Consider the following 24,853-nt stretch of genomic DNA (forward strand, 5'->3'; position numbering starts at 1 on the left):
AGTCCTGAACTCTGATAAATTACTTAGTATCAACAAAAGAAAAAAAAAAAAAGTAGCTCCAGAGACTCTTGAGCAAAAACCCGAGAGGTGATTGGACTTGGCCTGCCAGGACTCAGTGTAACTGAGAAGTGTCTGCCCGCCTCCGCAGGCTCCACCTTGAAGGAAAACCTTGAGCTCTGGAGTGGAGAAAGGGCCTGGCCGGCTGATATTAATAAGTTCTACCGGTCCTGAGATGGCGCGACAAGCCTTCACAGACCGCAGGTGGAGGGCGGTGCCTTGCCGCCCCGGACACCCGGCAGCTCCGGGCAGTGTGCGGTCAGGAGAGAGGGGCCCGGGATGCAGCAGGCCACACGGCCTCGCCCGACGTCTGGCCCTGGAGCGTCTCCAGTGCTAGGGTGGGGCCATGAGCGCCCAGTCAGTCACTCCGGCATGTGGTCGCGGGTGGGGCGGCGCGGGGCGGGCCGGGGCTGAGGGACACTGTTTGCCAACATCTCGGCCAGAGTGTTTTGTCCAGCCAGGCCTGTGCCGCTCTCAAGCACCGCTGCCTTGCCCTCCCTTCCCCGACAGCTTCTGGCGGCCCAACTGGACGTGGCGTTGCTCGGGTCAATCTGCTAGAGGAGCGCAGAGCCCTGCACGGGTAAGTGCCTGGGGTGGGGAAGGGAGGCCAGGAGGGGGAGGCCGAGAAGACTGTACGTGTTGTGGGGCCGGGGGACTCCAGGAGGAGCGTGGAAGGCGCAGGGATGAGGCGGGCTGGGGAGGCCCGGGCGACGCCTGGGCCGGGCCTGCACTCGCCCCTCCCCGGGCCCTCCTCCGCCACTGCGGGCGGGCGGCGGGTGTCCGGTGTCGGGTGTCCGGTGTCTGGAGCTGCGGGCGGGTGAGAGGCCGGGACTTGTGGCCGTGGTACGGGGAGCCCGAGGGAGAAGGCTTCAGCGCACTCGGGAGGTCTGGGGGCAGTTCCGGGGCTCAGGGAGGGCCTCCGGGTCCCTGAGGGGTGTGTGCACGCGCTGTCACTGAGCCGGGGCGGGCCCGAGGTGGACGCGTGGGAGGGTCGGGATAGCTTGGAGCTTCTGGACTGTAGCAGAGCGGCCCCGGCGCCACGCGTGTCTCTCGTCTGTCCCGTCCTCGGCGGCTCCTGCGCGCCTGCGCCCACCCGCCCGCCGGGCCGCGACGGGCGCCCCCCGCCTGTGGCCCCTCAGCGACTGCGCCCGCGGACGAGCGCTCGCGCACACGTGGGGGTAGGTGCCGTGCGGACCTCCCTCGCCCCAGACCTTTTGGGAGAGTCCCGGGAACCGGTTTCCCAGCGCGCCGGCACCCAGGGCTGCCCTCCCTGTAGGGTTCCGGCGCCGCGGGCGGGGCCGGCTTCAGGGCCGAGCGTCGCCGCCCGCTGCTGGAGGCAGGACCCCGACCGTGGCCCCAGCCAACCCGGAGATGACCTTCTTCAGCCAAGTGGACACTCCTGCCCACTCCTGTTCTCGGGGTTCGCGCGGGCGCCTGGAGGGGTGGGCGTGGAGTCACTGGGAGAAGTCACTGTTTGTAGGTTTTCTCAGGTTGTCTCAGAGCTTCCCAAGGGTCGCAGGGAAGAAGGAAGCATGGCACCCCTCTCTAAGCTTAGTGTTCCTCACCTCCTGAAAGGTTTTTGTTTTTAATTTTTTTTAATATTATTTTGAGAGAGAAAGAGAAAGAGTGTGAGCGGGGGGATGGGGCAGAGTGAGAGGGAGACCCAGAATCTGAAACAGGCTCCAGGCTCTGAGCTGTCAGCACAGATCTGGATGTGGGGCTCGAACTCACAAACCGTGAGATCATGATCTGAGCCCAACGTAGCCGCTTACCGACTCAGCCACCCAGGCGCCCCTTGTTTTTGTTTTTAAAGTAAGCTCTACCCACCCACCCCTCACCGAAGTGGGGCCTCACCGAGGTGGGCTGGAACTCAGGACGGGGAGATCAAAGGTCTCCACTAAGCCAGCCAGAGTCCCCTATAAAGGACTTTTGATCGCCTGCTTAATAGAGACGACTTGGAGCTCTTAAAAAGTGAATAAATAAGTGGAAAGCACTTGTGGACATAGATTTGACACATGAATGGAATTTTCTAGATAAATCTGTATGTACAGTGATTTCAAATTCTGAAGCAAGGTATATAGTACAAAACTTAGCAAATGCTGTCACCTCTGGTAATTCATTTTATCCTCAAAAATTGCCCTTTTGTAGATAAACTTTATAAGGTAAAGTTGAATAAGATAACTGAAAGTCTAAAAACAGCTGGCTGTTTTAGAAGAATTAGAATTCAAACTATATTCTTAGCATTAAAGTTTGACGGTCCATATTACATTATGTTATGATTTAGGCTTTATCTCTGGTTTCCCCGACCCAAGGTCTCAGAGTCATTAAAAACACAATTTTATTTTGTTGAACAGGGCTGTGGAAGATGTGAGCATCAGGCCAAATCTGTGGTATCTGGAAAATCCTATCACTCCTTTAGAAATTTATTTTTGAAATAAATAGCAGATGTGGTGTTGTCATTTCTCTTTTTAAAGAAAAGTGCTATACAAGAGGAAAACAGTTAGCTTAACTTTTCTTTTTATTGGAGCTTGAATAGCTGGAAGTTTGCTGCACCAGTTTGTTAGATGGGGAAAGTCATTTGAAGTTTGAATCAATGTCAGGGGTTGTCCTGTCAGGGGAGTGAAAGCGGGAAAAACCCTGGTTAGTTAGTTTCCTCGTTTCTATTTCCTCTACCCTGTCTCTACTTGTCTCTGTAACGTCACCTAGACTATATGACATAGTCCTCAAATTACAAAGATGTATAGTACAGGCCCTCATTTCATGGATGAGAAAACTGAGTAGCTGACATCTGCAAGTCACGCAGCTCTTGAAAAGCCCACACTGGGGTCCTTGATGGATGTTCTGTAAGCACTCTGTGCAATGTGAATTTTCCATCTGAAAGCACAGGGGAGGAAGGAGTTAATCCACACTGGTGGGAATCAACAGCCTTAGAATGGCATGCATATTATTTCAGCTGCCTGACCTCAAGATAGCTGTTAGCTGGGTCCTGAAGTATTTATTCTCTGAGGACACAGGGAAGCCAGTGTCTTTCCGTCAAGATCCAGTAGTTAACTTTAATGCTAAAAATCCACATTTGCCGGAAAAGGCAAAACAAACCAAAACTAAAACTGAAAGAGCTTGAGTATCTAATCACAGAGGTACAGTGGAACTTTTCATACCTGTGAGAGGCTGTACCATTTGTGCTACTCCTAGTGATTGTGAGAGGGGAAACTGAGAACACTAAGCACCTGGTGAATAAAGTAGGCAAACAACATCCACACTTGGGCCACCATGACAGTTCCCTGCTGCCCTTCTTTGGGGGTTGAGGGGGGATGGGGGAGGTCTTTTCAATACCTGGCCTCCCCACAGCTTAGCTACAATTACCTGGATGAGGCTTTTGCCCCTCAGAAGCAATGTGTCATGCACCTTCAAGTCAGCATTTATGTTGCTGCAAGAATTTGCTGGTCTTCATTCTGAAATTTCACATGTGGTACCATATCCTGATGATGTGCTGATTCTGGGCTTACAAAAAAACTCTACTGTGCTAGTGGAACACAGTAGAGCTGACTTCGAGCCAGACTGCCCAGCTCTGCCACTTTCCATCTTCTTAATCTGTGAAATAGGGATAGGGAGGAACTGAACTCCAAGGGTAATTGTGAAAATTATGTAAGTTAATGTATGTAAGGTGCTTAAGGTGGTGGCTGGCATAGTGTGGGTAAGCTCTTATTATCAGGGGTACTCTGGGATGGGGAAAGAGGAACAATGTGAATTTGGCACTTTCAGGGTTTTGGTTTTTTGGCTTTACCTACATCATTACTGTTGCTAAGATTCACCCCATTCCAAATAGGAAACAGAACTGAAACCTCAGGCTTCACTGGGTTCCTCCTTTTCTACATGTTTTATTGCTGTGAAAGTCAGTCACTGGAATCGTGGAATGTGCCAACATAAGGATATTTACTGGAACTTCAAGGAGTCATTCACTTTGGTTTTTTACCACTTCATCTCAGAGCACTTCAGTCAAGTGTGCTGAGAAACCAAATTTCTTCCTGTGGTTCCTAGGAAGACAGAGCTCAGCCTCTGGCAACCTCTCTTTTAGTGTGGATTTAGTTGGCTCGGCCCCTCAAGAAGCTGTTGGGATCCAAAAGTCAGAAAACCATCACAGGACATCAGTTCTGTGGCTCTTCTGGCCTTTGAGGGTCATCTCAAAGCAAAATACAAAGGTAGGAAGGGAGCCTGGGAGGGACATGTCTGCCTGATTTAGAGTCAAACATTGCTTTTAATTCTTTTCAAAAATTTTCTCTTCATACTGTGTTCCATTTGAGTTCCAGTAGTTGAATGCTGCAGGAAGTTATAGGATGCAGTTAGCAAGAATAGTTAGAGGCTCAAAAAAGGTTCCTGCTGCACAATGAATAGGGATGATTTAACTATGTGCTGTGTATGCAGACATTCAGGGTACCCGACTGTTGAGCACTCTTGTGTCAAAAGACTGGTGTAATGAAAGAGCAGCTTTGCAAGGAAGAGGAAGACAAGGGGAAGGGGAAGCCAGGGAGCATTACAGTGTGGCTTTGTGAGTGTCAAGATGAAGGAACTAGGTAAGAGGAGCCATGGTATAATTAAGTAAGGGATGGTTAAGAGTGTTTGAACTTAGTTTGGAGAATCAAGGTATTGAGAGGCATGGCTAGATGGTGAGATTAATTGAGGCATTGTGAGCACCAAATTACTAGACAACTTTTAAACATAGGTGATCCTGAAAAGTCTCAGTAAGTAAGCTTTTTTGTGTATGCCACTATATTGAAGATGAAGTAAAAAAAAATCATCTAGGGTGCCTGGTTGTGTCAGTCTGTAGAGTGTGCAACTAACTTTTGATCTCGGGGTCATGAGTTCGAGCCTCACATTGGGTGTGGAGCTTACTTAAAATTTAAAAAAATAATAAATATCAACCAAACAGGAACGCATAAATTAGATGAAACCTCAGTGAAATTGCGCCCCCTCCCCCAATAGAAAGCCCCTTGTGAGTGCACCAGTCCCTGGCTTCTTGTTAAAGGAGCCCTCTAATAAAGTCTTTGTAAACAGGGATCCTTTGTAAGGAACCTAGTTATGTCTCTGTTCTCCAGTTTTTCTGGTCTTTAAATTTAAATTTTATTAAATTAGATATATAGAACAGGTACACCTAAATAAAACCTGGTGACCTTCCAGAATGTAACATGAATGTTTTCTCCTGTACATACAGAGTTTTTATGGTTCCAGGAGGTTGTCTGGAAATTGCCTTGTCCTGTGAAGATGAAAGCACGTAATTTTGTTTATTTAGTGCTACTTTTAAGGGGAAATGGGAAAACTGCATTGTGGGTCTAATTTATATTTCTTCTTTTCCTTCCTTCAGCGTGGCCCTGTTTGGTTTGGTTTGGGGTGGGTAATTCTGTGAAATCTCAAAAACAGTATTTTCTTTTGAAATAAGTTGTTTGGAGAGAACCTTTTAATTTCTTCCTGTGCCTTTTTTTCTTTTATTCTTTTCTCAGCCATACAGTTGGTGGTTAGGCTCTGAGGTAATAATATGTTTGCTTTGTTGGGAGAAGGCCAAATCTCTGTTAATTTTTTTGTTTCCCTGAGATTGGCCTGTAAAAAGTTAGGGTTTGTTTTGTTTTTTTGATAAGTATCTTTGGAAATTATGGGATAGAGGTTACACAACTCTTGACAAAGTGTGCCTCAGCTTTTCTTCTCCTTGCGTCTGAAATGAAAGGCGATACTGTATTTCCTCCAAGCTTAATTCATAAGCCTGCCCCTGCCTGGCATCTACAATTTAATACTGCCTGCTTTTTGCTTGTTGCTCTTACAGGTTCACAAACAGAATTTTGGACAGGATATTTGGTGCCAGGAACCAAGAGCCAGTCTGCTGAATTATTGTCCGGTCGTTAGGATTGCTGCGAGTCTCTTTGAAGGTCTGTGAGTGCACCCAGTTGCCAGCCCAGGGGAGGCACACCTGGAAGCCATTTCCAAGAACTTTTGCCACAGGTTGTAAAAGACTCCAGACCTGCAAAGATGCTGAAACAATACTATCAGAGATGTACATAGATCCTGATCTGCTGGCAGAGCTCGCGAAGAGCAGAAACAGATCCTGTTCTTCAAGATGAGGGAGGAACAGATCCGCCGATGGAAAGAAAGAGAAGCAGCAATGGAAAAAAAGGAGTCCTTGCCAGTGAAATCAGACCAAAGAAAGGTAAACTTAGCTATGTCTCTCCTGTGAATGTGTTACTATAGTGGCCCTCGGGCTTGTTTTAACATTTCACACTAGTTAGAAGCAAGCCAGGTGCAAGTTCCAATTTGGTAGGTGGACCCTAAATGTTATTGAAAATGTTATGGAGATAGTGCAGTTTATCAGTTTGAAGTGTATACTTACATGCACATACCTCCACACACATAGCAATTACCATGAACTTGTGTAGCTATAAGCAGATCTCTTACTTGAAACCAGACTGACCATAAGCTGAAGGAAAAAGTCACCTGTGCAGTTTTGGTTTGGGGGTATTAAGGAAGACTTCTCTCCCACTTAGTCACTAGTGCCTAGTATTCTACTGCCACACAAAGAGTCATTGTATCAGCATTTTTATAGCAATTATGTTTATATTTCTTATACTTTAAGAGATTTTTCTTTGAGTTATCTTTAAAAAACAAAACGTAAATACTGCTGTAGGGAAAAAGTCATATGACACATTTTTTTAAGTAATCTCTATGCGCAACATGGGGCTCAAACTCATGACCCTGACATCAGGGTGCCAACTGAGCCAGCGAGGTGCCCCCATACTGCATATTTTTAATGAGAGTTAATTTTTCAGATGTACTTCTTCCTGACCCAAGGAGTCCCTGGTAGCTTGAGAGAGCCTTTTGAGACCATGGGCAGGAATTCTTTGCACCTTAAGACTTAAAGCACATACACACACAGACATAGAAAAGCACACACTAACCACTTCTGTTCTTCCTCCTCCCCCGACACAAATTCTGTCATGGATGAATACCTAAGCTGTTTTAAAAAACATTTTCAAGGTCGCTTACAGAGGCATTCAAGGCCAATTTCTCCTCGTTTTTCATTAAGCCAGGAAAAATAAAATTTGATAAATTTTCAGGGTTTCAAAGATTGAGAAAATGAATCACACTTGGGAGTTGGTATATACAGACTCAAAATGAAGTCAGTTTAGTGACCTTACCTTACACTGCCTTTAATGAAAACCTTTCCAATTAAGCCTTTATTTTTTTAAAAAAAATTTTTAATGTTTTTATTTTTTGAGAGAGAAAGAGACAGACAGACAGGCAGAACATGAGTGGGGGAGCAGCAGAGAGAGAGGGAGACACAGAATCCGAAGTAGGCTCCAGGCTCAGCTGTCCGCACAGGGCCTGACACAGGGCTGGAACTCACGAACCATGAGATCATGATCTAAGCCGAAGTCAGGCGCTTAACCAACTGAGCCATTCAGGTGCCCCGCAATTAAGCCTTTCTAATGACATCAAAGTAAATACGAGTATTTCATTTATTATCGTTGGTATCAATAACAGCTGTTTATTAAATATCTATTTTGGGGGCACCTGGGTGGCTCAGTCGGTTAAGTGGCCGACTTCGGCTCAGGTCATGATCTCGCGGTCTGTGAGTTCGAGCCCCGCGTCGGGCTCTGTGCTGACAGCTCGGAGCCTGGAGCCTGCTTCCGATTCTGTGTCTCCCTCTCTCTGACCCTCCCCCGTTCATACTCTGTCCTCTGTCTGTCTCAAAAATAAATAAACGTTAAAAAAAAAAATTTAAAAAAAATCTATTTTGTCAGACACTATGCAGAGCACTTTTCCTTGCATTATGCCTCATTTCACTAAACTTTTGCAAAGTTAATATTAATTGTCTGTTTTATGGATGGAGAAACTTAGAATCAGAGATGTTAAGTAATATATGCAAAGTCATACCACCAGTAGGCACCCAGATTTATTAGATTTCACAGTGCTCTATACTACCCAAAATAGAATTTTTCCTTCAGTAAGTAACATGTCCTAATTGAAACATGACTTTCTTGTCTTTCTTAACTGGCTTATGCATCTCTCTGCATTCTTTAGCCAGAGTTTATCAGAGATAGCTGGACCTCTTTGGGCACCATGTATACTATGAACATAGCATATTACTGTGGTGGGTGACCTTGGGACTAGTGAGTTCTTGCCCTAATGTCAGTGGCCCAGACTCTTTGTAAAACTTTGGGCCTCTCCTGTTTGCTGAAATGGTCTCCTTGTGATGACTTAAGACAATAATTTCAGTTTCTTTGCTTAAATTCTTCTTTTGCAGAGTTTGAATCTACCTTTTAGAAAATTTATATTATCTTATTAAATGGTCATTTAAAAAGTATATTAATATACACAATGAATATTCCATCAGTTTCATGTCAAAAGTTTATTACTCCCTTAAATTTAACACTTGGAAAAATACATTTTGTACTAAATTAGTTTTCTCTTCTAACTGCAGAAAAAGAAAAGCTTTCCCGACTTCCCCCTAAAAGACAGCACTTCTCTGTCTTTCATCTTGTTCTGTCTTTGAAGATAAAGCCACAGATAGTACAAAGCAGTGTCATTGCTGGTCCTCTGCTGACCTGCCAAGCCCCTGGCCATTGTTAGCTGAAACCTCACTGTGCACTTCAACTCCTATCAGGCCTGTGCTCCTGGCCTCCCCGTTCCTGCCCCCGCACAGTTTGTACTGCACTGACTTTACTGCTGTTTTTTCTTAGCAGTTCTTAGCCAGGCTTTGGAAAGTGTCCTTTTCTTGGCCCTTTAAATATATCTTATGCCCCTCCCCACCTCTTTCCTTTGCCCCATTATAGTTCATCACTTGGCAGCTCTTTCGCTGTCATCTTGTCATTGTTTTCTCTTTACAGTCTACCGTGGTGAGTTTTCAAAGAGTATCACTGAAAGTTTACATATTGTGTATACCAGGAACCTTTTAGAAATCTTATGGCTTGGGGTGCCTGGGTGGCTCAGTTGGTTAAGCTTCCAGCTCTTGATTTCAGCTCACGTCATGATCTCATTTTTTCGTGGGTTCAAGCCCTGCATTGTTCAAGCCCTGCACTGTTAGTGCAGAGCCTGCTTGGGATTCTCTCTCTCCCCCTTTCTCTGTTCCTTCCCCACTCATACTGTCTCTCTCAAAATAAATAAAGTTAAAAAAAAAGAAGTCTTATGGCTAATGTAGAGAGGGATGAAAAACAGAAATATGGATTTAACGTAGTAATAGATCAGAAAATCATTTCAAACTGTAATGGGAAAATGTGATTCTTAGGAAAAGAATTATGTATCTTCTCTGCCTGTTGGGGGCAAATAACTAGAGGTCTAAGGCTGTGTTGTCCAGTATGATAGCCACTAGGCACATGTGGCTGTTGAGCACATGAAATGAGATTAGTCTGGACTGAGATGTGTAAGAAATGTAAATTACCAGATTTCACAGACTTGATAGGAAGAAAGTAATGTAAAATACCACATTAAAAATTTTATATTATATATTGACATGATAATATCTTGGATAACATGGGTAAAATAAAATACATTAAGATTAATTTCATCTGTTTCTTCTGATCTTGTAATGGGGCTACTAGTAAATGTATGGCTACAGATGTAGCTCACATTTGGACAGCACTGCCCTAGACCATAAAAGTAGCACCACTGAGCTGATGGAGTATCAGACCCTGAGCTGGGTGCTTAAATTATATTATTAAATGATCACAGCCAAGCCTGAAGCTGAATTACTGTTCACATTTTACAGGTGAGGAAAGTGAGACTGGGTTATTAACTAGCTTGCCCAGGACAACAGCGAGTTAAATGATAGACCTGGGCTTGACCTGAGTCTGACTCTCCCAAAGTGGGTGCTCCTAACAAATATGCCACATGTCGAGCTTACCTGGAGCTTAAGAAGTTACTTTTGTCTGTAGGTGCCTTGCACACTTCGAAAACATATGCTTGCATCAGGGCCCTGCCTTTGTTGTGTGTGATTTCTTTCTGGTAACACAGACACAAGAGGCCTTCACTCAGTAGAGGGTTGCCCAGCAGTTATCTCATTGGGTCTCCAAGCAGACAGAAGCCTAAGAGGTAGGCTGGGATCTGGTTGCTGTGTGTGGTACAGGAGGGGCTATGTGTGCCCTTGAAACAGACATGGATTCATGAGACTTTATTTGCTGCATTCTCATTGCTACCAGGGGAACAAATTCCCACATGCAAAGCCTTCCCTTTTGCAGGAATGACTGTAAACCACCTGTTTGTGCCACCTTCAGGGGCACTTCATCCCCTTCCTTCACTCTGGAACTCATTTGGTGACCTCCACTGATGGATTCAGTTCTGATCTCACTTAATTCCTCAGCCTTACCTGACTCTTGAGTTGCCACTCTGAGTCTCTCACTTGATGTCATGGGTCTCTTGCCCTCTCCATAATGGCCTCTTTTTTGCCTCTGCCTGACCCCTGAATAGCTGTACTCCCCCGAGGGTACCCCACTCTGTACTGGTGGTTTTGTAACCTTGAGGTGGGGTTGGGAGGATCACAGACAGACAACATTTTGTGCGTAGTTTCACGATGCTCACTTACTCCCTAAATCTCACTCACAGTCTCAGGGTTCACAGATTCTAGGTTAAGGTCTCTGTATTATCTCCCTGGGGCACTGCCTCTACCTTTCATGGTTAAACATCATCTATATGCCAGGGACACTCAGACCTATACTGCCAAGCCAGGCCTCTCACCTTCTTCTGTCCCCCCTACTTTCCTGGGCATAGTTCAAGCACCATGCAGTTTCTCCAGCTTCTTTTCTGTCCTTTTGTTTCTAAAATAAACATAAAAATTTATTAAAGTTTTAAAGATGAACTTTAGTGTTAGTAATTATAGGATTATTAACCCAGTTTGACAAGTCTAGCATACAATGGGGAAAGCAATGGTCGTGAGCGATTTCAGGAAGTCCCTATAGGACTCTGCATGCACATGGGGCTAGATCTTGCTTTCTCCTGCCTTGTCCTGCTCTTCAGGGCCAGGAGGGAATGTGAAGGTGACCCCACACCCCAGCTTGACCATCAGAGCCCTGTCTACATTCATTGTCCTAGCATCCCTTTTGGTGGTTTTCTCTTTTGCTCTCAGAAGTGTTTCAGGTTGGGGGTGCCTGGGTGGCTCAGTTGGTCTGACTCTTGATTTTGACTCTTGATTTTGACTCAGGTCATGGTCCTAGGGTCATGGGATCGAGCCCCACATCGAACCCTGTATCAAGCTCTGCACTGAACATGGAGCCTGATTAAGATTCTCTTTCTCTCTTTTTCTCTTTCTCTTCTCTCTTCTCTCTCCCTCCCTCTTCCCGCCCTCTCCCTCTCCCCCGTTCTGTCCCCCAACCGTCTCCCCACTCATGTGATCTCTCTCTCTCTCTCTCTCTCTCTCTCTCTAAAAAAAAGAAAAAAAAAAGAAAAAGAAATGTTTCAGGTTTGGAGGGTGCATTATGAGGCCGCCTTAATCACAGGTTTTGCAACCTCACCGGCTGGTCTTGAATTCTGGTTCCAATTTCACTAGGTCTGTTACCTTGGGCAAGTTAAATACCCTCCATGACCCTAATTTCCTCATTGTAAAATGGGGTCATTAATAGCCTTGGGTGATACTCTAAATATTTAATGGCAGTCATGGCATGGGCATCAATTAGAAGGGACATGGCCATAGTACTCAAGTGCCCATTGGCCTGGCACTAGTCTTTTGATACTGGATGTAGGAGTGGGCTGTCCTAGAGGAGAGGCCAGAGTGGTGGGAGATACTGAGAGGTTGGGAGTTTAGGGAAGTATATCAATAGTTTAATAACCTCAGCCCTGATGATACTCCCATTGTGTTCAATATGTAAATTTGTTAGGAGGCTCCTGATGTTGATGCTCTGGCTTCTATTCACTCAGTTTGGTCTTCTTTTTGTAGGGACAGGGTATATAATTCTCTCCTCCATCTCTGCCCTCTCCTGTTACTATGGTTGACCTTCTGAGTTAGATCTAGTTGGGCTAGAAACCAGTTGCTGACCCTCTGAAGCATAGTCTTAGTTCAGGGAGAGCCCTGAGCATTGCATTGACTTGAACCTGAGATGATCCACACTGACACCTACAGTCTCTCCCTCCTGCATTTCTGCTGGGCCCGCCACGTAGGGAGAAGTCAGACACAATGATGATGTGAGCAGTGTCACGCACTAATGTAGGCCTGGAATAAGCCTGGCCATTTCCTTGCCAAGGGCATGTGTCACTCCATTTTTACGTGGTATTTTACAACATTGCCTAGTTAGAGACTTTATATGGTGAATGAGGTATGGATGAGAGTCTCTGCACAACAGTTCATTGTGGTGCAGTCCTAAGCAGGACTAATCCACTGTTCTAGAAAAGTTGGTTTTAGAAGTTCTTGAGAATCCCTAAGATAGCAGGCATGAAGAGCACTGCAGGGTACAAACATGATTCAAAGACTGGGAATAAACCTTACAATTAAAAGGAAGTGCTATGAAAAGGTCCCTTTCTCACTGTCCTCTGACAAAACAGTGCATATAATTTCAAGGTGAAGTAGACAGAAAGTCCAGAATGCATGGATAGCATTAAATTATAACAAGATGTAGGGCCTGCCTCATTAGGATCTCTTAAGTTTATACCTCTGTCTTAAGGAAGTCCACTGGGGACAGAAATGTGGGTCTGTGTGGATCAGTTTTCAGCTCCTAGCAGACAGGCGCTCTTGTCCTCTTCTTGTCAACATTTTTTTCTTTACCTGTTCTCTGCACGCTCCTCTAGCCCTCCTTCCCCTGGCCTGCTCCGTGGCATCCTTACTTTCTCCCTTCCCTAAACCCTGAGTTTCTTCTATTGAAAGAAATCTTTCAACCATCCATGCTCCTAAGCTGCCCTTTCTGTCACAGTGCCTGGAACATAGCAGATGCTCAGGAAGTATTTGTTGAACAGAGAACTGAATCCTCTTTTACTTCCTCAGAGCACATAGTTACTGCCAGCCTCCACCTTTTCCCAGCCTTTTTGTCCTGTTTTTGTAGCCTGTCCCCAGCCTGTCTCCCTAAAAATACACTCTGAGGTCAGACACTGCCTGAGACTGCCCTCCCTCCAGGGTCTCCATCCCCCTTTCTGTGTCTCCATGGCACAGAGCACTGGCTCCCTTTTCCTCTCTTGGCTGTATGGCCGTGCATTTCTCCCTAGGCTCCTTCTATATTATGTCATTATTTAGGAATCAGAAGTCCTTTTTTTTTTCTCTTTTAATCAGAATGCTCTTTTTCTTCCCTTTTGCCTCCCAAATGGAGCACATGCTTTTCCAAGGTTCTCACTAGGCTTCATGCCTTTTGCAGATTCTTCTATGCCAGTGGCTTCAGTGGGGTCAGCTATAAAGTAACTTTCAAATTCACACTATCAGTCTCGGTAGCATTTCTGAACTCCAGTGCCATAGTTCAGATATCTACTGATGCTCTCCATGTAGATTGTTAGTAAAGATAAAAATAATTTATTCTACATTTCCAAAATAGCTCATTACCTGACTCCTCAAACAAATTTATTTATTTTTAAACAAATTTATTTTCTTGCTGTCACTGTTTCCGCTTATTACTCCCCTATACTCCCAGATAGTAAGTCTCAAAATGTTGGCGTCATCTTTGAGTCCTTCCTTTTCAGCCACCTGTAAAATTACTGACTTTCTCTCATTCAGGCCCTGAGTACCTGCCTCCTGGTACCTCATTGCTCCTCCATTCTGTCCCCACTAACCCACTGAACCACCCACCTCCACTACCCTGATCTACCCTACGTGTTATTACATTTCCTAAGTCATTTCTCTGACCTTAGCACCACCTGCACAGAGAATGTCATGGACTCTTTGTTGATCACTTAATCAAGAACATGGAACTAATATTTTTGAGCCTTTATCATGTGACAGGCCTGTGAGGTCTGACTTACTACCTCTGTTTTATCAGGGAGGGAACTCAGGCTCAGAGAGGTAGAATAACATATACATGGTCACATAAACAGTTGGTAGAAACATTGGGACTTTACTACCACTTTCTGGCTTTATGCACTACAGGGCCTAAGTTTAAATCATTTAGCCAGGTGTCTGGGAGTCATGCCACGTGGCCCACTGGCCCCCTGCATGATCCTCAGCCCGTGACCAGGTGATATCTAAAACTCTTTTGAGCTCTCACTGAGACACTGATTCCCGATAGCTCTTCACTGATTTCCTTCTCTGATCTTCCATCGCACTATCTTTGTGGAAGTCACCAAACTTACACCCTACTCTCTAAGTTCCATGTTCATCCACCAAAACTCAATTCACAGAACTTCTTTTTACTTCTGTGTGTTTCCAAAGCAATTTCTCCATCCTGTGAATCTTCACCAGACTTAAAGTCTCTTGTGGTTATAATGTATGTTCCCCTGGTCCTTCAAACAGATCAGTTCCTCTTTTGAAGCATTTCCATAGCATCCTTTCACAACCCCTTCCCCAAGTTGTATTACTTTTATAATTAAATGTTCAACTTCTGTCTCCAACTAGAATCTAAGTTCCCTGAGGGCAGGGGTTGGTCTGTCTTGTTCATAAGTGTTTACACATATTTACCTAAGTGCCTGGCACATAGTAGATATGCAATAAAATGCATTAAATAAGTAACCTAATGCCTTGCTGTTTCTCTCAGACTTTAGGTGAATTGCAGGACAAATGGCCACATCTGTGTTTTCCCTGTGTCCCCTGCAGCATTTAGCTCATCTGCATTGTGCTCAGACTTAGAAACTCAATAAGTTTTTGTAAAATACACTAAACAGAGTCCTTAATAGTCTTCCTGCATCTTGGTGTAAGACTGAGGGTATCAGGGGTGCCTGGGTGGATTATTCAGTTGAGTGTCCAACTTCAGCTCAGGTCACGATCTCACATTCATGAGTTCTCACAGTTCTTAAGTTTGAGCCCCACATGGGGTTCCCTGCTGTCAGCACAGAGCCTGCTTAGGATCCTCTGTCCACTTTTCTCTCTGCCCCTCTCCCGCTCACATGCGTGTGTTCTCTCTTTCTCTCTCAAAAATGAATAAACATTTATAAAAAAACAAAAACAAAAACTGAGGGTATCAGAGCTAACATTGGTTTTACTAGAATCTTCTCCATTCTCCCCTAAGGTTTTAGGGAGTCGTGGGGAAGCCCTTGAAGCCCCTCCAGTCTCTGCTCTCAGGAGCTCAACATTTAAGAGCTCCTGAGGGTGGGGGACTCAGAACAGATATTATTGTCAGTGCCATTCTGTCAAGAGCCCTCTTTTGGCATCTGGCTAAATCTGACAATTCTCTTTTTTCTTGCCTCCAAGCTGCAATCTCTTTACTGTCACCATGCTCTCGCCACTGCCTTGCTTCTAAAATTTCAGGGCTCTCACCCTCTCCTCTAGCTGCCTTCTCTACTTATAGTTCTAAGCACCTTCATGTGCCCACAGGCAGTTCTGGGATCTGTCCCCCACCCAGCCCTGCAGGGCAACACCTTCTTCCCATAAGAGTTCTGCCTGCAGCCCATGGAGGGTGCTCTCGGGGAATGTGTCCCGCTGTCCTGAGCATAGCTGCTGGAATCCCTGGGTCCTTCCTGTCTGCCTCCCCTGGCCCTCTGCCACACTCCTCTCAGGGCATCTGTCTCCTGCTGTCAAAAATATTGGCAATTATTTAGGTGAATGTTGAGAGATGGACATAGTAAAAAATGTTATTAGTTGCCCCAAGAGAGCCTAATAAAGCGAATTTCATGAGGTATGACAGCTTTCTAAAGTTACTGAACCATTTGGCATTTCCTCACACAGAGCCAGAGCTGGCCAGGGCCCATCCCCATGAAGGCCCACTTGGGATTGATCTTCCCTTCAGACCTATCTGCCACTTTCACTGTTTCTCCACTTGTGAAAACAGTGCAAAGTCAGCTTCCTCCTAAATGATACATTTGACTCCTTTTATAGTGAAGATTCTGTCTCCCCTCCCCTCCACCCCAGTATCCTATTTAGAATTTTATTATACTGTAGAATGTCTCCATTGCACTCAGAAGGGTAGAAAGTGCCAAAATAAAAACATATCTCTGTTTGAATAGCCCACTTTTTCAATGTATCCTGGGAAACAGTAGGAAGTAGATCAACAATTCATTGGACAGCAGATACTTTAACTGGAAACCTTCACATAATGTACAGAGACGAGACACAATCCCAGTGTGGGTTTCTAACCTATAAGCATGGCCTGGCCTTTGTTCCATCAGGTGCCCTACTACCCATGCTCAACACCACTGGCCAGTTTAGGGTCCTTGGGGCACAGGGATCTTGACCCATAACATGGCCCATAATGGCGCTGGGTAGGTCTGCTCTGGAGCTTTTAGATTTAGGGACTGCACCTCTTGGCCTCTGCCAGGTGTGCTTCACTTTCCCTAGGTTTCAGGGAGCGTGACCTGTGTGGCTGCATCTCAGGAGTACGGGAACTAGAATGTAATACAACCCCTGCGACCTATTGTAAACAAGTGTTATTTAAGTAGCTTCACCAAGTATCACACTACCGGTAGTGTTATCTTCTCACAAGCTGGTGTGAATCTCTGAGCAGCCACGTAAATAAACAATAGGAGGGTGACCAGATCACTTGACCTCTCGTGAACTCCTGCTATGTGTTGGGCACTAGGGGGAATACGTGGCATATCTAGCCTGCCTGCTCCCCACAGCAATCCTGTGTCCTAGGTGCTTCTACCCCCATTTTGCAGATGAGGAAATTGAGGCTTAGAGAGACTAAATAATTTGTCCAAGGCACACAGCTAGGAAGTGGCAGGGCTAAGAGTTCAATTAAAGCCAGACTGATTCTAAAATGAAAATACCAAACCTTGGAGCAGCTGTGTCATTCTGGGGTTCCAGGAGACTCTCAGACTTGAGAGGTTCTGATATCTGATGTTAGCTCTGTTCCCCTGAAGGTAATGTAAATAATACATGGCTTCTTCCCATATCACCTTCTTTACTTATTAAATGGGCACATTCAAAAACCATATTCCCATATTCTGCTACAGCCGCCATCCACTGCTACCACCTCCATTGCTCCCTGGGAATGCTGCTGGTTCCTGAGCAGATTGGAAGCACTTTGTCTCATCCAATAGCTTTTTTCCTGAAGACGCAATACTTTAATGATGGCAAACATAATAAGCCATGACTAAAGATATTTGTCCAATCTAAATTTTGTTTTACTTGCAGAGAATGGCAAATCTGTTCATTGGAAACTGGGAGCCGATAAGGAAGTCTGGGTCTGGGTGATGGGTGAACACCATCTAGATAAACCCTACGATGTTCTCTGTAATGAAATTATTGCTGAGAGGGCCCAGCTGAAAGCAGAGCAGGAAGCGGAAGAGCTCAGGTATGAGATCTACAAACCAGTGAGAGGCTGGCCAGATTATACAGTCATGCAAAGATGCCTCTTCTTCACAGTAGCTGGAGGGAGAGTGGGGTGGGCAGAGTCACAAGAGTAACTTTAGATCTGTCGGGCAAGTTTCTTTAGACTTTTGGTGGTTCCCTTTATTCCCACAATGTGATCAAATCAGCTGTTTCATTTCCTTGCTTGTCACCCCGGGTTTGATCTGGATGTGGTTTCCCCAGGAATCACTGGCTTCACTAGAACCATGCTGGAGCACCAAAGGCTGACACAGCTGAGCATCAGGAATAGAAATAAGAAATGCAGTGACAGTTCAAGCTCCAGGACTTCAAACAAGATTGCTTAGATATAGGTAGCTGAGTAAGCAGGCCTTTTAGGGCCTGTGCTAGGTGGTGGGGATTCAAAAATGAACAAGGAGCTTCCAGTCTAGGAGGAGAAACAGGTGCACCACTAACTTCAGCTGATACAGGTTGTGATATGTGCTATAAGTAAGTTATTAACAAAGCATTAACTGGACCTATGATTCCTACCCACAAAAGAGGTGAAATCTGAATTGAACCTTAAAAGATAAATAGAGTTTTTCAGTGCAGAATGTCAGGAAGGAGACTGCAGGCAGAAGGCATAATCAAGATCCTTAGTCTTGAATATGTAAGGTTCTTTGGGTGATGATGAGTTCTTCTGAGTGTTTGGGGTATATGTGGGCAAATAGCGGGAGACAGGGCCATGTGCTAAAGTGCTTTGAAAGCCAGATTTAGGACTTTGGACCTTATCCTGTGGATGGTGGCAGTTTTTGAATCAGGAAGGGACATGATCAGCTGGAGATCTAGGAAGGTAACTTGAGTGGTAGCAGTGAGGCAGATGATTGATCCCCTCTGCAGGGTGCCCAGGGTGACTTCTGTGAAGCCTGTTATCCCTTGATGAGATAGAAGCAGACATACGGACCTCAGTTCAGTTCCCAAGGGCTGGTGATGCTACCCACAGTCCTGTAACTAACGTATAAATGAGCATGCAGAGATAAACTAATTATTTGCTGCTTATCAGAGGAAGGCAGTGTGCTCTAGCAGTTTAGCTTCTGAACAGGAATTGGGCAGACCCGGGTTCAAATCCTGCCTGTGCCACTATGTAGCCTTGGATAAATAAAATAATTATTTTGAGCCTTTTTGAGTTAAGCAAGGATAACAACCCCTTTCTTGAGGGCTGTTATGAGGATTAAGTTAATGTCTTTAAAATACTAGCAAAGGGCTCAGCCTATTCACTCGGTAAATGGTATCTATTACTGTTTTTCACATAATTTGAATGTAGGCATCTGCTTTGGAAAAGCTATCCATGTTGGAGAGTGTTTTTGATAATTCCACATTTGTTTCTCTTCAGAAAGACTCAGTCCAAAGAATTTGCCAATAGCTTGAAAACGAGATCACAGTACTATGATCTGCAAGCACCAGATACCCTGGAGTCTCAGAATATCTGTAAGAAAGCAGCGGAAGAGGAGGAGCTGGGGAAAGGCTCTAGACTGGCACCACCCCTTGAAGAAGAGAAAATTCCAGTGAGTCTTTCATATCTGTAAACATGCAGAATTTCATAACCAGGGAAGTGAAAGATATTGGGGCCACTGAGATGAATGTAGTTGAACATCAGGCTCTCAGACTTTTCTGGGAAAAATCCCTCCCAACTGGAAGGCCCTGATGTTCAATTTGACTCTCCTGCTATTTCACAACAAAGGTAAAGCACCCCTTTTTCATGGACTGAAGTTGTGAAGAAGGAACTCTAGGAATAAAATTTTGCATTTTAAGGTATTTTGGGGGTTTATTTTTTCCCTATTATATGTCTTCTATAACGGGGATTGGCAACTTTTTGTGTGTGAAGGGCCAGATGGTAGATACTTGAGGCTTGTGGACCGTACGGTCTCCATCACAACTGTACATAATATAATAGATGTGGCTCTGTTCCAGTAAAACCTTACTTACCTAACAGCGCCAGGTCTGGCATACAGGCTGTGGCTGACTGATTCCAGTCCTAGAACGCTGGCACATTTGTGATGTAGATTATTCTCTATCAAGTCTTCCCCTTTTGGTTGAGGACTACACCTCAGTGCCTCACTGGCTTCCCGGGTTCTGCTTGTGACTGTGGGGACTGCTATTTCCTCAACAGAATTTTATAATCAGAATTGTTCTGAATTCTCTTGTGTCTCAGTTGGTTCAAAAAGCTCAGACATCATTTGCTACTTAGGTTATAGTTTGGAAGAACAACAAAATGATATTATGAAGTACCTTCTTCTGCCAGGAATTTAATTAAACTGAGGATTAACAAGGGATCTACAATTGTTTGACTTCTGATCAGGTCCCCAGCTCTAGGACACTAGTTTTGTGTGTTCTTGACCTCTTTGAGCTGTCACTCATGACAGATCCCCTCTGCTGGGTGCCACATGGTGGCAAAGCACACTGCTTGCTGAGCATCTCATTTAATCCTCAGAATGACATTATGACCTGGGAACTGTTTCTGTATTTGTCCATTTTACAGGTGAGGAAACTGAGGTTAGATATGGCTATTCAATCTGCCCGAGGTCTCATAGTTGATAAGACTGAACCGGGATTCAAACAGAGGTCTGCAGGACCCCTAGGTCATTCCTTAACTCTTGTGCTTGATTGTCTTATTAATATGAGGAAGGTGAAGAAACTTTAAAAACGCCTATAAATATGAGGCTCAAAATATTTAGGGGTATAAAATTCTAAAATTGGGTTTATATCCCAGGGTCATCCCTGGGTCCTCTCCTCACATCTACAGTGAAACATTCAAGCTCTTCCAGGCCTGCTTTGCACTTCACATTTAATACCAATCTACCTCCAAACAGCATATTCCCTTTCTAGCACCCCTAAAATGAAGAACAACAATAGCAACAACAAAAAAAACCTCCTTCAAGAGCATTAAGTAAGCATGCTTACCTTTGTGATTGAATTACAATACTGTCCTAGAAAAAACATTTTCAAAAGTAGGACAAAAGATTAAAATAGAAGTTAAAATAAATACCATGGCTGTTATTTTATACACACACATATGTAACACACACACACACACACACATGCATACACACACACACAAACACACAGTGAGAGAAGATCTCAAGATTGACTGATTTACTCATTCTTTTAAAAAGTACCCATTATGTGCTAGGCCTTGAGTTTACAATGTAGGAGTAAGAACAGAATCACTGCTGAACTTCAGAATGAAGTTGAATGAATGTACTGCTGAGTGAACTTTATAGTTGAGGAAGCAGAGAGACTTCATGTAACACATCCTTTCAAAAGATAATAAGTGATCCCAAGAAAAGGATATGTTTCTGTGCACCCCCATTACACTAGAACTTGAGCAGTAGCAGGAAGTGCAGGGTGGCTTTGCAGAGGACATGGAGCTGGAGATGATGACTGAGGATGGCTGGGGCTGGTGGTTCCAGCTAAGGGACAGCATGGATGAAGGCTGCCTAGCTGGGGGAAGGGGGGGGGGCGCTTTGGAGAAACCAAAGAAGGCTGTGTGGCTGGAGTGCAGAAGGGACACAGAAGAACATATGACTGAGTGACAGGGTGAGCAAGGCCAGGCAGGACAGGGTCTCTGAGACAACTTTATGTTTTGACCCCTTTTTCAAGAACAATTGAATAGTGTCAAAGATTTTTGAAATTTTATATTTTGAAGGGCTCATTCATGGATCTGAGTAGGTGGGGAAGGGGCAAGCTTTCTAACACAACCCAAGTTTCTAACATCAGATGCCTGAGATGACAGAGGTTTTATCAGCATAAACACAAACATGTGGAGGAGAAGCTGGTTTTAAAGAGAAGAAGAGTCTAGTTTAGAGATATCAAGGATTTTCACATGCCACTTGAGGCAGTAGCAATAGATAGAAGTTGATTTTATACATAATAATAAAGGATATATAATTTGACTTGGAGTTTGCAAAGCTTTCTCTCATGTAGTCATTTCATTTCACAATACTCCTGTGAGGTAGACAATGCAACTATTTCTTTTGTACAGATGAAGAGACTAATGCTCAAAGAAATTAAGTGGTTTGCCGCTAAATCACAGAAAGCTCTTGTTTTTATTTATCTACTTTAATCCTCATCACAATGTATTTAAAACAGAATTCATCATCTTCCCCAGATCTGCTCCTTCAGACAAGAACTCTGGTGGGAAACCAAGGCTAGAGCTTTGGGAGTCATCCAATATGTTTCCAAAATGCAATTCAGGTTTGCACAGTTAAGATTTCCACATTTCATCCATAATTTATTTTAACTATAATATCTAGAAGGATATTGTCATGTCTGTAAACTTTCATCATCTACACACAGCCTAAAATGTATTATAAAAAGAAAAATTATCAAGCAAATTTTATTGAAGTTAGTGATCATGAAGCTTATCTGAATAATCATGGACAGGTTTAAAGAGCAGTCAGTCTTCTAGAATTATAAACAGTATTCAAGGAAAACCAATTATAGATTTACTAAAGTAAAATGGCCTTGTTAGATTTGTAATACATTTCCATGGGACATCTCATCATCAGAGAACTCCGGACCTAATCTGAAAGCACCTCTTACTGCTCTTATCTAAACTCTCTGGAGGGCTGTGGAGAGTGGGAGAAAGTTAAATTCAACCTACATATTGATGTGCATTCAGCACTGTAGAAGCTCTTGTATAGAGTCATATACTTACAGGAAGTAGTTCTTTTGGTTAATAGTGACCCCTTACATTTGTACTGAGGCATTAGATTAGACTGTATTTCTGCATTTGTATCAGCCAGAGTTTTTCAACTCTGCTTTGATTATCTTATGAAAGGGTCAAGGTGAACATGTCATCAGGGACCCAAGTCCTCTGTAGGAATTGGGCTAACTTCCACACTCATTCCTTCATTATCCTCCCTGTTTACCCAGTAATATTTTGAATAAGATGAAATCAGCCTACACAAATGCCACAGCCAGTTTCAATGGAAGAAAATAGTGCATCCTAAGATCATCGCTGGTTGCCTAGGATAGTCTTTGGCAAAACAGGCAGATTTTCCTTAGTACTAGTAATTAGGGTGTTAGTGGTTGAGGTGAGGAATCTGACATTTAAAATGTGTGCAGCTTGTACAGCTGTCAAAAGACTTAGATTCGCTATTTCACTCCATCCTCACAACAAACGTAGGTATGAAACAGGTTCTTCTCTGAGTGGATGAACCGAGGGCAGTGGTCTACACAAAGCCTGATTAGAGGTAGGGCTGGGGCCATAAACCAGGTCCTCTAACTCAGGGCTAGAGCTCCAGCTATCCCATCATGCCCCAGGGAAGGTATTCACATCTGTGTCATGGTAATGATCATGCTGTTGGGATTAGAGTTTTTGGTGTTTTTCCCCTAAAGCAGGAATGCTTTAGACCCACATGTTGTCAGCTTTAAAATTAAACAGAAAATCTTTTTCTATAAGAAAACATGGAGAAAGAGGAAGAGGAAGGACTGAGGAAGTAGTAGAGAAACAAACACAGTTAAATCAAACTGCCCGGAAACCCTGCGACAGTCTAATTGATGGCAGTGGTGTTTTCCAGAGCTCACTTCTCTACATGCTTGCTTCTCTCTCAGCTGTTTCTCAGATTTTCAGAGTGGCATCTCTGCCCTACACTGTGACAACATCGAGTCTGTGGGGCAGGGTTTATCACTAGGCAAATTTGCTGGCTAGGCAAATCTCCCAATCTTTTGGAGCCTCTGTTTTCTCAACTATAAAAACTGGGGATTAAAAATAACCTGCCTTGTTTATCTCATGTTTTTTTGTGTGTGAAAATTACATGAAATAATTGGGAATTCTTGAAAATTTTCAAATCCCAGTACAAATCCAAGGGGTTGTTTGAACTAGACATACTCTAAACCTTGCCCCTGCTGTAAGAGTGTCCTTTGTGCAGGCTGCATGGGTGAAGACCTTGCATGATTTGGCTGGATTGATTGAATCAGTGTTTTTCTTAACGAATACTTACCAAGGGTCCAATACATGTACTGATGGATATTATGGAGCCACAAAGGCACAGGACAAGGTCTTCATCCTTCAGGAATTAGAGGAAAGATTAGAAGCACTTAGTACTAAGGAAGGACATAATCAACTTCCAGCTGGGTAGAAGGTCAGGGCTTGACTGGTTTGTAGAAGGCAGAGATGGGGGTAGGCCTGATGTCATGGGGATATGCAGAATGTCTGTGGTGAGAAAATGGAAAGCATCATTTGTGGGGATACAGGGAGGAGGGCAGCCTGATTGGGATAAAGTACTTTGGCTGGGACTTGGAAGGTGCATTTGAGGTGCTGATAGGCCATATTATGGAAGAGGAATCAGGCTTTTTTTGTGTTCATTTTCTATTGCTGCCATAGTAAATTACTGTAAACCAAATGGCTTAAAATAATACCTGTTTGTTATATGACAGCTCTTGTGGTCAGAATCCAACATGGCTTGGTTAGGTCCTTTGTTGAGGGTCTCAAAAGGCAGAAATCAAGGTTTTGGCTGACATGGGTTCTTATCTGGAAGCTTTAGGAAGAATCCCTTACATGTTTATTTAGACTGTTGGCCATAGGAGTTAGCTTGTGGAGATGGAATGTTTGGTGAGATGATTCCTCATAAGTTCTTCCACCTCTAAACATTCATGGTCCTAAACAACACCCGTAAGCATGACCTGAAATAGAATATTTTTTGTATCACTACAGATGTTAAGGATGGTTTCCATACAGTTTTAATGGATGAGCCTCACCATGGGGTCTGGACTTTCAGATTCAAGCAGAATTTAGGCAAAGATGTGAGGTTCAAGCCCAGTAGTACAAGGCTGAGGCTAATCCAGTCTCATTTCTGGAATTGAGGTACAAGTTTTATCCTTCTCAGTCAATTGGCAATCCTATTCTGAGCTTTTCTCCACAGCCCTCTGCCTGAGACTCAAAACTCTTATCTTCTGGCCCTCCTGGGAAATAGCTAATCTTCTCACAATGTAGAAGAGATTGTGAAATGTAGAGATGTGTAGAGAGTTGTACCCTTCCCTCCATGGGACCAGAACACTAAACAGCCCAATGTATAGGTCTGCATTTCGATCGTTTATACCAATATAACAACGATTTACTTTATTTTTAATTATTTAAAAAATTTATTTTATTTAGTTTTTTATTTGAAGAGAGTGCATGTGAGGGGCAGAAGGAGAGAGAGAGAGAATCTTAAAACAGGCTTCATGCTCGGTGCAGAGCCTAATGTAGGCTTGATCCTATGACCCTGGGATCATGACCTGAGTCAGATGCTCAACTGACTGAGCCACCCAGGTGCCCCAACAATGATTTATTTTATATATTCATTAGCAGATGGAGCCATCCAAGGAGCTCTCTTGTAGAAATCATGAAGATTTGCCCCAATTCTAAGGGTGAAGATTTGTTTTCACCCGTAGAGTCCTGAGAAGCAAGTCTGGCGGAGGGCGGTTTGA

At 44.1% G+C, this 24,853-nt stretch overlaps 1 protein-coding gene across 1 annotated transcript in view; it reads left to right on the top strand.

The window, feature by feature from the left end:
* Positions 1 to 443: 443 nt before the first annotated feature.
* SH2D4A (SH2 domain containing 4A) overlaps positions 444 to 24,853 on the top strand; it is a 64,469-nt gene continuing 40,059 nt past the window's right edge. The window contains exons 1-4 of the mRNA XM_030312492.2: positions 444 to 637; positions 5,870 to 6,250; positions 17,228 to 17,387; positions 18,774 to 18,945. Coding sequence (XP_030168352.1) covers positions 6,184 to 6,250; positions 17,228 to 17,387; positions 18,774 to 18,945 — 399 coding nt within the window. The 5' untranslated portion in view covers positions 444 to 637; positions 5,870 to 6,183. The remainder of the gene's footprint in view (positions 638 to 5,869; positions 6,251 to 17,227; positions 17,388 to 18,773; positions 18,946 to 24,853) is intronic.

Source organism: Lynx canadensis, chromosome B1, assembly GCF_007474595.2.
Source record: "Lynx canadensis isolate LIC74 chromosome B1, mLynCan4.pri.v2, whole genome shotgun sequence".
Taxonomy (NCBI): domain Eukaryota; kingdom Metazoa; phylum Chordata; class Mammalia; order Carnivora; family Felidae; genus Lynx; species Lynx canadensis.